At 44.6% G+C, this 13,091-nt stretch overlaps 1 protein-coding gene across 21 annotated transcripts in view; it reads right to left on the bottom strand.

The window, feature by feature from the left end:
• Positions 1 to 3,479: 3,479 nt before the first annotated feature.
• The window catches only part of LOC118393252 (ankyrin-1-like), a 215,856-nt gene continuing 206,244 nt past the window's right edge, over positions 3,480 to 13,091 (bottom strand). For 16 of the 21 annotated variants that reach the window (XM_052461537.1, XM_052461535.1, XM_052461541.1 and 13 more), the window contains 3 exons: positions 12,050 to 12,193; positions 9,855 to 9,969; positions 3,480 to 7,539 (listed from right to left, as the gene is read on the bottom strand). In XM_052461537.1, coding sequence (XP_052317497.1) covers positions 9,898 to 9,969; positions 12,050 to 12,193 — 216 coding nt within the window. In that variant the 3' untranslated portion in view covers positions 3,480 to 7,539; positions 9,855 to 9,897. The remainder of the gene's footprint in view (positions 7,540 to 9,854; positions 9,970 to 12,049; positions 12,194 to 13,091) is intronic. The other 5 variants (XM_052461540.1, XM_052461550.1, XM_052461544.1 and 2 more) reach the window with 3 other exon arrangements.

Below are 13,091 nucleotides of genomic sequence, written 5' to 3'. Positions count from 1 at the left end.
AATCATAATGGAGAACAACAAAGTACTCATCGCACTTCCCTGGAGGGTACCATTATCTACCTCATAAGTTTCTGACATAGAGCTCCCCACCTTCACTTGTATTGATTGTCCAAAAAGGAAATCCTCCAACCCCCATGCTATCCACTTTGATGAGCAGGCCCTCCTTCCAAATCATATCACAGGCCTTCTCTACTTCGAAGAAAACACCTCCTTATTTGCCTGTGCCTTCCGTATGGCTGACTGTAGACACAGTACATGATCCATCGTTCCCCTGCCTTTCCTGAACCCACCTTGATCTGATGACATTAGGCCTCGTTTACAGACATGAAATGTCAAAGCTATCGGCCTATAACTTGATGGATAAGTAGGGCCTTTCCCTGATTTCCGTATCGGCACCACTACTGCCTGCTTCCAACTGTCAGGCAGCTTCCCTTCCTGCCACACCTTATTGTAAAGGCCCAATACTTTTCCCATTGCAGTGTCACTGAGACGAGCCATCGCGATGTAACACATCTCATCCTTCCCAGGAGATGTTACCTCAGCTTTAGCTATTGCTCTCTTAATCTCACCCAACGTAAAAGGAACATTCAATGCATCCTTCCCCACCTCTCTCTGATCCAGGATCTCTGGATGCTCTCCTCTGATCCTCTCTTCTCCACGCTGTCCCTCGTCCTTTAAATTATTTGAGCTGTGGACTTTCACAAATGCCTGGGCTAACATCTCTGCCTTCTCCATGACTCTCACTGCAACAGTCTCCCAACTTTTCAGCACAGGGAGATCCCAATCTACTCTGACCTCACTCATCCCCTTAATCATCCCCCATACCTCTTCCACTGGAGTAGTCCTCTTAGCTGTCCTAATGGTCCTCCTTACTACTGCTTATGCTTGTTAATACTGAAAGCCCTGTTCCTAATTTTCACAGCTTCTCTGCACTCTTCAGTCCACCAGGGAACTGCGTTACTCTTTCTCCCCCCTGTACCCATAGGAATCACCTGCCTTCCCCCTTCTCCCCCCTGTACCCATAGGAATCACCTGCCTTCCCCCTTCTCCCCCCTGTACCCATAGGAATCACCTGCCTTCCCCCTTCTCCCCCCTGTACCCATAGGAATCACCTGCCTTACCCCTTCTCCCCCCTGTACCCATAGGAATCACCTGCCTTCCCCCTTCTCCCCCTGTACCCATAGGACCCCTTCTCCCCTGCCTTACCTGCCCTTTCCCCCTTCTCCCCCTTTACCCATATATATATATATATAAACGGAAATACCACAGTTACATAAGTATTCAGACCCTTTACCCAGTACTTTGTTGAAGCACCTTTGGCCGATTTCCCCTTGTCACACCTGTATTTGGGGAGTTTCCCATTCTTCTGCAGATCCTCTCAAGCTCTGTCAGGTTGGATGGGGAGTGTCACTACACAGCTATTTTCATCTCCAGAGATGTTTGATTGGGTTCTCCAGGCTCTGGCTGGGCCACTCATTTCTTGTCCCAAAGCCCCATGTTTTTGGTTGTGTGCATACCTGGAAGGTCACCCCGTTCTGAGGTCCTCATCAAGGTTCTCCCATGACTTTGCTCCGTTCATCTTTGCCTCGATCCTGACTAGTTTCCCAGTCCCTGCCGCTGAAAATAATCCCCACAGCATGATGCTGCCACCACCATGCTTCACCGTAGGGATGCTGCCAGGCTTCCTCCAGATGTGACGCTTCCCATTCAGGCCAAAGTGTTGAATCTTGGTTTCATCAGAGAAGAGATTCTTTAGGTGCCTTTTGGCAAACTCCAAGCGGGCTGTCATGTGCCTTTTACTGAGGAGTGGCTTTCATCTGGCCACTCTACCATAAAGGCCTGATTGGTGGAGTGTTGCTGAGATGATTGTCCTTCTGGAAGGTTCTTCCATCTCCACAGAGGAAGTCTAGAGCTCTGTCAAAGTGACCATCGGGTTCTTGGTCACCTCGACACAATCCTATCTCGGAGCTCTATGGACAATTCCTTCGACCTCATGGCCTGGGTTTTGCTCTGACATGCACTGTCAACTATAGACAGGTGTGTGCCTTTCCAAATCATGGCCAATAAATTGAATTTACCACAGGTGGACTCCAATCAAGTTGTAACAACATGTCAAGGATGATCAATTGCAACAGGATGCACCTGAGATCAATTTCGAGTCTCATAGCAAAGGGTCTGAATACTTATGTAAATACGTTATTTCTGTTTTTCATTTTTCATCTTAATAAATGTGCAAAAATGTCTTAAAACCTGTTTTTGCAATGTCATTATGGGGTATTGTGTGAGGAAAATGTTTTATTTAATCAATTGTAGAATAAGGCAGCAACGTAACAAAATGTGGAAAAAGTCAAGGGGTCTGAATACTTTCCGAAGGCACTGTACATCTGCCTTCCAATTACATCTCGAGTAAGATCCAGAGCAGATTGAGTTCCAATTACTGGGTCAATCCTGGTTCCCCGCCCATCATTAAGCCACACAAGCCCTTTCTCGCCCAAGAGTTCCTCCAACACTATTTATATCAGTCCGTGCCCCTCCCCAGAGTGCACTGTGGGCATTACAATCAGCACACCACATCACCCGTCTCCTATCTTGACCTTCTACAATCCCAAGAGCCATCAACTCTAGTCTCTTACACAGGTTGTAAAAGTTCACTATTACCAGATCCCCCCCCTCCCAACCACACATCTACCACTACATATTCCTGCTCAACTCCCTCTCCAATGTTACTTGGATGTAAAATGTCCAAATTGGAAAATAGTATGGTTAGCCTGCATTTAGACAGGCAGCCCAATTCGGATCCCTTTTTCACTAATTGGTCTTTTGACCAATCACATCACATCTTTTCAACATATCTTTTTCAGAGCTGATCTGATTGGTGAAAGACCAAATAGTGAAAAAAAGGATCAGAATTGGGCTTCCTGTCTAAACGCAGCCTATGCGAGCTTGAGCCAAACTGATTTAGGTGGTATCAATCAATGAAGAAGCATAATGAATGTATAATGTACAGATGATGTCTGGTCTGTGTGGTCATACACATGATGTGTTTTAATGGTGCAGAGGGAGGGATAGATGATCAAATGTCTCAAAACAACAACTTGACTTTTATATGTGCTCTCTCTCTCTTGCTCGTTCCCTCGTCTTTGAATGTACGTGTTCTTGAAAATGCTCGAAATATTATAGCTTTACGATGAATGCAATGCTTGGGAAAATGGACCTATTCATTATTCCGAGCTATTACGGATAAAATGCTGCAGGACTTTCATGACAGGACTTTCGTGATAATAAAACTCATTTCTCAATGCCAGAGACAGTATGTTTCCTGCTATGACAGAATACCCCCGCTGTGAAAACGTCAGAGCTGTTGAAAACAAAACAAGCTTCTGGTGAAATGTATTGATATTGCTCATGTGCAATTAACAGTGTAAAATAATACACGGATGGACTCGTCTCATACAAAGTCAAACACATAAAAACACAAGGACATTTCATTTCTTTATTATTTCGTAAATGATTTGAGCTGGTGTACAGGGTAAATGATCTATAGATGTCATCGGATTTCATTTGATTAAAAGGCTTGTACATGTATATATTTGTCATATTTGACCTCTCAATAACAATATAAAAGCAAACAAAACAAATACGCACAAGGCCCCTATTTTTCCCAGGTTGCAGGCATTACCCATAACTCAACAGTCTCTTGGTAGCTATGGTGCTAAAAGTACATCCATAAAATAACTATAATCCCGCTGACAAGTAAGGGTGCATAGCATTCTAAGTAAATATATATTTCCATATATTTTATATATATTCATTTATATTAAAAACATTTTCTGTGCATGTGCGCAGGTGCATTCCTTAGTATTGAGTAATATGCTATTGCATGAATAATGTCTTCAATCCAGTCTAAATGAGTATACATGTGTTCTCTAGTTTTTGCAACAGTTAATATTTTTTTGCATGAAGTTGGTTTATGTCGTCACCTCCATGGTCTGAAGTTCTACTGAGTCCTCCCTCTCCTTGACTCCACTCAGCCTGTCACTGTGTAGAAGGAAGCCTTAGAACTGGCTCAATCTCTTTTTGGTTTTAGGGAGCGGGGATGGAACGGGGGTGGGCGGTGTTGAGGAAAAATACTATTTAAAAAAATACAGCCTAGTCAGTGAAGCCACGACGTTGTCTAACTACCCCTCTACAACCATAGATCCTCATCGCCCAGTCTGCTTTCCCTGTCTACCACCTCCACAAGTCTCCAGACCCAACCCCATTACATCCAGACTTAAAGACTGTAGGCCCACACTGTGTGCACACAAATGACTTAGATACAGAAACCAAACTAAGAAGCATAATGAATGTATAATGTATGTATGTCTGGTTTTCCTGAAGCTCGTACTGAGCCGACCTTCAGCAGTCACATGGAGGTGCTTCACCATTCCTCTTTCTGCTGCTCCCGTAGCTTTGACCCAGTCAAGGTGGGGTCATAAACATGATATGTATTAATGGTGCAGAGGGAGGGATAGATGATCAAATGTCTCAAAACAACAACTTGACTTTTACACGTGCTCTCTTTCTCTTGCTCGTTCCCTCGTTCTGATTATGCATGGATGGGTTATATGGACGACATATCTACTCATATGTGTTCAGTGTTATACAGTTTCTTAAACAACAAAGATCCTGTGTTCAATAGATAGGCTAAACAGTCTGGCGTCTAGCCTACCTAGTCAACTAATATGTACTGAGCAAGAACTTACATTCATTACCTGTGGCTACAGAGGCTGATAAACCATGGGCCTGGACTGGAGACTAATTTCAATGTCTGGGTATTATTATTGCAGAGTGTTCGTCCATATACTCTCTGGAGTGTTTGAGACACACGTTTTCCTACGATATGAGCAATGTAATGCATCAAGATCCGTTACGATACAATGCCAAGAGGATGTAGAGCATTACAGCTAATCTACATGATGTAGGATGGTATAATGTACTGAGGTAACACTACTGTAAGCCATGTTTAAATCAGGGTAGGGACCGGAGAACCTCGGTTTAATGTCCACCAATAGTGTCGTATCACCTTCACACCCATGCCAATTCACCGCCCTCAACCCTGCACTGTCATTTTGTCAACACTAAATGACGCTGTACGGTGTCAGTCTCAATTGTACTTACAATCAGTGGACTCATCACACACACACACACAAGCTCGCATACACACACATGCGCGCACACTTTAGAATTTCTCCTTAGAATGAAATATGAATGCCATTAAGGCTTAAAAGAACAATGAGTGGAAACTTTTGGATGGCTTGCATAAACCTCAGGGAATATGGCTATTCTTTACCACCCAACCTTCAAACACACAAGATCAAAAACCAAACACTGTTGGGACTGGGAGAAAAACACTTGAAGAAAACAGCTCTCCAATAATGCAAACCAGCAACTCAGTCCACCAACTTGTCTCCTTTGTCTACTTTGTGCAACCAACATGGAATTGATTTATGTTCCATGCAGGTCAAGTGGATAGCAGGAGGCTGATTGGGGCTCTGGCATCTCTCCTAATCAGACAGTACATCTAAGGTAAAAGTAGTTAGAACGCCTATACCCCCCCCCACACACACACGCACACACACATACACATATTAAGACCTACTCTTTCGACCAATGTTATTGCTTTCCTTTAAACAAACACCAGACAATACATTTCTGATGGGAAAAGGGGTTGGGGTGTACAGACATCAGGAGAGGGGTGAGAGGAAAGGAGACAGGTTTGTGGTGGGGTTGTGTGGGCTCACAGTTGTGGGTCAGTATTACAGTTTGTTATCACAGTGATTGGTGGCTGGTTGTCTTCGCTAGTCTACTGAGAGTTGCCAACAAAACAAGCAACGCTTACAATCCCAACACTTTCAAATCTCTGTAGATACCCACCTCTATCTGACTGACTATCACATGTAACCAGCTTAACCAGTGCTACATTATTACCTGTAGTGGTGAAGTTACTTCTATACCCTTATCGAATGATGGGTAGATGGGTAGATGATCTGTAAACCCTCTTGGATATATCCTGTGATATCAGACTGACAATCTGTTGCTGTGTGACAGACACACCAGAGGGGAGATGCTACATTAATAAGGGGGACTCTGACCCCTGCTGGTAATGAACAGAACTGCTACATAATATCCATATTGAGAGGGACAGAACAGGACTGCTGCATCTACACTGAAAGGCTGGGGGAGTGGAGGGAGGCAGAGCAGGGCAGGGTGTGCAGTGCAGGGAGAATGGGGTGTGAGGATGGGGTGTAGAGATGAATGAGGTGGGTGGGCTGCATACATACATACAGATGGTGGTGACAGGACTGGACTATAGCTGGACAGCTGGTAGCTGGGTGAGCTGGAAGGTCTATCCAACGTTCTCATGACTGCCCCAGCCTTTACTCCAATTACATTCACCCTGGAAGCACACAAACCACTCCAGGGAGGTTGGTTGTGGGGTTGTGGAGGAAAGTCAACACAGAACCTCCTCTTTCTAAAACACAAAGAACCATGAAATGTCTCTGAAGCCAATAATGCCCTCTAGGTGACATGACGACAGCAAAGGGAGGCATCACATGAAAATCACAAAATAACAAATAACCAGACACACAAAAATGGACAGATAAAACAGGCAGAACGACACAGAGGTTTGTTTTGTTTGTTCTCATACCCACCAGATCTCAAGATATATCGAACATATACACATAGAGTTAACCAAACAAAAACACCAGAGCAGAAGAATCGTTTAGGTGTCTGAAACAGCAGCATCATTAGCATCGCATAGGGTTATGGTGACATAAAACACAGGTAGCACTCAGTCACGTAGCATTTCAGTGCAGATAGAATGTACAACACCAATATCCTAAATGTAGGCTACTGGAGTGGGACAGTGAAGGGCTGAAACCAGCCTGTGATGTATTTAATATTTTATTTTGCTGGAAGAGTCTGTTCAGTGTGACAGGGAGGGTGAGTGACCTGTTGCCTAGAGATAATTCTGAGTATTTTGACAGCCTCCCTTTTCAGAAGTTTCACAAACAAACACTGCCCTGTTTCTTTAGAAAGGGGATGTATGACATATTCACCTTACCCTACACCCCAACATGGCCTCCTATCCGATACAGGAGTGATCCCCCCACAACCCCTAGTACTGTAGTGAAAGACAGGCCATGCGCCAGCAGTCATTCATGCTGATACATATAACAGGAAGCACGTTTTGGTTGCTATTTTTTTGTTGTCTGTGTTTGGTTTTGTTTTATACGAAATCATGCACCGAGCCTAGTAGTTGACATTTTTGGATTGTTTCTTTTTTTAAAAAGGTAAGAAAACTAGGAGTAAATCCACTTCGCTCTCGTGATCGTCGGCTTTTTGCCGTGGTGGTTGTTGTTATTATGAAGTTAGTGTTTCGTTCGTTCCAATCTCTCTTCTTTTCTCTCCATTATTCTCCTCCTCTTCATTCCTCCTGCCACCTGCTGCCGATCATGTGTCTAAGTAGGATTGTTTTGGTGTGGGGCTCAAATCCTGGAGGGCAAGAGAACACAGGTTAATATGGAGCAAGGACAAGGTTCCCATCAGTGTGGAGAGAATCAGACCAAACAGTTCTGTTGGATCGGCATGCAGGGTGCACAAATCAAGAACCCAGAGACGAATCAGTAAATGTGAGTAGGCATACCTGTCTATAAATACATACACACACAAACACAGCCAAAACACGGTCAGAGCTTGTCTTATACAACTGTCCTTGGATAAAGAGAAAATGTACCGCAACCTTCCTTTCAAGCATGGTAATAGGGGACTCTAGAAACACTGTCTTGTAGTCTTATACACTGAGTATACCAAACATTAGGGATACCTGTTGAGCGTGAAAAACACAGCAGCTTTGCAGTTCTTGACACAAACCGGTGCGCCTGGGACCTACTAACATACTCTGTTCAAAGGCACTTAAATATTTTGTCTTCCCGATTCACCCTCTGAATGGCACACATACACAATGTCTCAATTGTCTCAAGGCTTAAAAACTCCTCTTTAACCTTTTACTGCAGTGGGTTAAATCAGGGACACACAGAGTGTTTTTGTTGTTGTCTTAAACAAATCCTGTTTGAAACAAAAGTCTACACCTCACACACATATGTATGGTCTTGAAAAAAAGAAGACATCTACCTGTGCCAGCTATAGAGTTTAAATGTATTCAATTATAAGTTTGCATCCCGATATTACACTTTATATACATCACATAACAAAACTGTAGAAACAGGTTTTTCTGTGTATGGTTTTTTTCTGTCTATTAATTATGAAAAAATATGAATAACATTCTCCCCATGAGGCCACTAGGTCATATGACGGCAGGAAAGGGAGACTGTCTCCTACCTTTCATCTACATGGATTGAAGTGGATTTAACAAGTGACATCAATAAGAGATCATACCTTTCACCTGGTCAGTCTATGCCATGGAAAGAGTGGGCGTCCTTAATGTTTCGTGTACTCAGAGTATACAGTATATACTGTTCTGGGGAGCTCTATTTCTCCTACTTTAAGAAAGTGTTGTGCATTGTCAGTCAAGTCATTGGTCATTGTTCTGTTTATAATGTAAATGTTTTGTCAAGATCTGTCTTACTAATCAAAGTGAACCTGAGTGTAGTAGTTGGTGCCGTCTCCGGTCTGAAATGGCAGCAATCTGAATTTAAGGCTACTGCATTCCATGCATGGGACCTGTTTCTCATCTGGGTGTGTCTTATACGTCAGAGTAAGGGGCACACATGAATGCACGCATGCGCGAGCACACACACACACACACACACACACACACACACACACACACACACACACACACACACACACACACACACACACACACACACACACACACACACACACACACACACACACACACACACACACACACACACAGTTGACCCAGATAGTTTAATTTGAAAGAACAACTGGCCTGTCAACTTTGACCTATGAAAACGTGCTGGATCCCCAGCACCCTTTGGTAGTGGAGAGCCACATGCAATGCTATCTGTAATAGGTACAACAGTCAGCACTAACATAAACATACTGCATGTAGCTAGACCTACTGTAAACCCAGTCAGACATGTACAGTATTAGTACTACGCCACCACATAAGGACAGCCATTGAACCTCCCCTTCACACCCTGCTGAATACCCACTGTAACACAATCTATACACACTGACCACAGAATCTGCTGTAGTTTAGACTCTCCTAAGACAGTATGACAACAGCTGTGCTATACATCCAACTGTATTTGACACACTGATACTCATCTACAGCAAAACACTACACACTAATATACTATCTTATAAAGCCATATGTAACGAGGCATCTGGGTAAGAAGATCGGGAGGTCCGGTCAACCTTTCCTATTTCATTATTTTCTGATAGAACATCTAGAACTAGATAGGGAGAGATAGACGATGAAGAGGACAAAGATAGGAATGTTTAAGGGCATAGACAGGAATGGTCGAGTCGGGACTCATACCTCTGTTGCCGAGAGATACAGAATATGTAGTACAGAGTTGAGAGCGTTACCGCTCAACTAAACTTAGTTTTAATATTAAATGTGAATCTACTAAATCAATGCCACCCCACAGTCATACTGTAACATATTAATGCACAGTAGTTGCATCAAATGCCAATGATATAGTTCAAGCCACATCAAATGTCACTCTGCACTGTAGTGCTACAATTAGCTCAATGTCATTAGTACTGAATTACTGTAACAACATCAGGCCTATTTAATCCAGACAGAGAGGCAGGATTAAATGAAGGAGCCATAACCCAGGTGAGAGGTCTCAGTGGGTCAGTCAGTCCCGTACCTGCGGGCACATGTCGCTCTGCCACTCTGTCTGCATGCTTCCCTCACTGCTTTACTCTCCGCAGACTGGCACATTTCACTATCTGAGCACCCTTCTTCACATCCACAATATCAGGCTACATCAGGGGGGGGGGGTGCAAGGGGAGAGCCAGGGGCAGAGGCAAAGGAGAGGAGGGACAGAGACAGGTAGAGGAGAGGATGAGAGTAGGAGGGAGAGGAGAGACAGAGACAGGTGGAGGCGAGGATGAGAGTAGGAGGGAGAGGAGGGACAGAGACAAGTAGAGAAGAGGATGAGAGTAGGAGGGAGAGGAGGAACAGAGACAAGTAGGAGAGAAGAGGATGAGGGAGACAGGTAGAGGGGGGGAGGGAGGAGGAACAGAGACAGGTAGAGAAGAGGATGAGAGTAGGAGGGACAGAGACAGGTGGAGGAGAGGATGAGAGTAGGAGGGAGAGGAGGGACAGAGACAGGTGGAGGAGAGGATGAGAGTAGGAGGGAGAGGAGGGACAGAGACAGGTGGAGGAGAGGATGAGAGTAGGAGGGAGAGGAGGGACAGAGACAAGTAGAGAAGAGGATGAGAGTAGGAGGGAGAGGAGGGACAGAGACAGGTAGAGAAGAGGATGAGAGTAGGAGGGAGAGGAGGGACAGAGACAGGTGGAGGAGAGGATGAGAGTAGGAGGGAGAGGAGGGACAGAGACAGGTGGAGGAGAGGATGAGAGTAGGAGGGAGAGGAGGGACAGAGACAGGTGGAGGAGAGGATGAGAGTAGGAGGGAAAGGAGGGACAGAGACAGGTAGAGAAGAGGATGAGAGTAGGAGGGAGAGGAGGGACAGAGACAGGTAGAGGAGAGGATGAGAGTAGGAGGGCGAGGAGGGACAGACAGGTGGCGGAGAGGATGAGAGTAAGAGGGAGAGGTGGAAGTAGAAGTGAAGGAGAAGTAGTAGGAGAACAGAAAGATGTGGAGGATAGAGAGGGAATCAGGAGAGAGGGAGAGAGTAGGGAGATGAAATCAGGAGAGAGGGAGAGATAGAGGAGGGAGAGGGAGCAATGGCACAGTGTGTGAGAGGTGAAAGATACGGATGAGGTGAAGAGGTGTATGAAGAGACAAGGGTGGAGAGGAGAAGAGGTTAAAAGTGACAATTGAGGTAATGAGCGAAGCGAGAGAGTTGACGGGAAGACAAGAAAAGGAGAGGAAAGGAGTCAATTCAAGAGAAGAGAGATAATGGAAAGACAGCCAAGCCAAGAGAGATGGGGTGGGGATTGGAAAAACAGACAGGAAAATAGAAAAGAGAGAAGCATCAGAAACATTGACATGGAATAGAGTACTGCAGGTTGGAGGGAGCACACAGTCATAGTTATGGACTATAGAGACTTTGAATGGAGGTGGGCAGAGAAGACAGATAGACAGTCAGTCAATGTGGGTTACTGAAGGGGAGAGAACAGACCTCATTGCATTAGCACATCAAGAGCAACCAACCAACACCCAGACATTCATATCAACTGGAGAGAAAGAGCCATCCATCTATGTACTGACTGGAGACAGAGCAGATATCAGAACTGACTGCTGTTATGAAACCTGGAAGCATTAGTTTGTTGTTTCAGCCAACGCAGAGAGACAGTGCAAGCTATCAGAGCAGGATGCAGTTGTGGACTTTTTGGATGGTCCTACATGCAGGTCAGGATGGAGAGGGTGGACATGATGGGGGAAATGAAGCACAGATGAGTAATGCTTGCAAGTTGGATACAAAATACAGGACACTCACACAAAATCAATATTTCTTTCAGTTTCTTTGTAGCTAGGAGGATGGGGAATGACAACACAGGTTGATCTAAATTACAAACACACACATACATCCCATTCACACGACACAGTCCATGCAGGTTTAGCCCACTGTGGTCTACTTTGGACTAGCAGAGCAATCTATACTGCTGATCCCAGCAGAGTAAAGAGATCGTAGTTCCCAGCTACACCCTTGTCATCTTCTCTAGTGGTTGATTGCTACATTGAGTACCTATATAAATTCAGGGAAGTTTACAGATTGACCCTGATGGGCCCTGTATGGTCAAGTTAGTCTCAGTCTACTTTAACTGTGAATCAATGCTCTATTTATGACAGATGAATGAGTTTGTTTAGAGTCTCAGCCTCTTGTACATTAGCCCAGGTGAGTGTGGCCTGGCTGATGCAGGTCAGTGGCCCACCTTGCTGCTCAGGACGGCGTAGTTCATGAACTGCTCCGCCTCAGCCTCCAGCTCATCCTGCAGAGAGCCATCCACGCTCACTGACCGCTCCTGACCCCCCTCGTCACCTGAGCCCTTCCCCCTGCGCACCACCTTCCGTACAATCTGCACCGCACACACACACACACACACACACACACACACACACACACACACACACACACACACACACACACACACACACACACACACACACACACACACACACACACACACACACACACACACACACACACACACACACACACAGGGGAGGGAGGGAGGGAGAGGAGGATGAGAGGATGAGGGAGGGTGGTGGGAAAGAGAGCTTAAGAAGGAGAGATTGGTACTCTTTTAGGTTCTCCCTGTGTACCATTAAGGAACTTAATGTTCATTATAAAACACTGTCCTGGTTATATGTATCCTTATCAACCCCATCCTTATTAAATCTACTACCCACAACCTTTCAACCCCATCCTTATTAAATATACAACCCACAACCTTTCAACCCATTCCTTATTAAATCTACAACCCACAACCTTTCAACCCCATCCTTATTTAATCTACAACCCACAACCTTTCAACCCCATCCTTATTTAATCTACAACCCACAACCTTTCAACCCCATCCTTATTTAATCTACAACCCATAACCTTTCAACCCCATCCTTATTTAATCTACAACCCACAACCTTTCAACCCCATCCTTATTTAATCTACAACCCACAACCTTTCAACCCCATCCTTATTAAATCTACAACCCACAACCTTTCAACCCCATCCTTATTAAATCTACAACCCACAACCTTTCAACCCCATCCTTATTAAATCTACAACCCACAACCTTTCAACCCCATCCTTATTAAATCTACAACCCACAACCTTTCAACCCCATCCTTATTAAATCTACAACCCACAACCTTTCAACCCCCTCCTTATTAAATATACAACCCACAACCTTTCAACCCCATCCTTATTAAATATACAACCCACAACCTTTCAACCCCATCCTTATTAAATATACA

The sequence above is a fragment of the Oncorhynchus keta genome, chromosome 14 (assembly GCF_023373465.1).
Source record: "Oncorhynchus keta strain PuntledgeMale-10-30-2019 chromosome 14, Oket_V2, whole genome shotgun sequence".
NCBI classification, from domain to species: Eukaryota; Metazoa; Chordata; class Actinopteri; order Salmoniformes; family Salmonidae; genus Oncorhynchus; species Oncorhynchus keta.
Note: the sequence above shows the minus strand (reverse complement) of the source record. Positions and strands in the feature narration are given on the sequence as shown.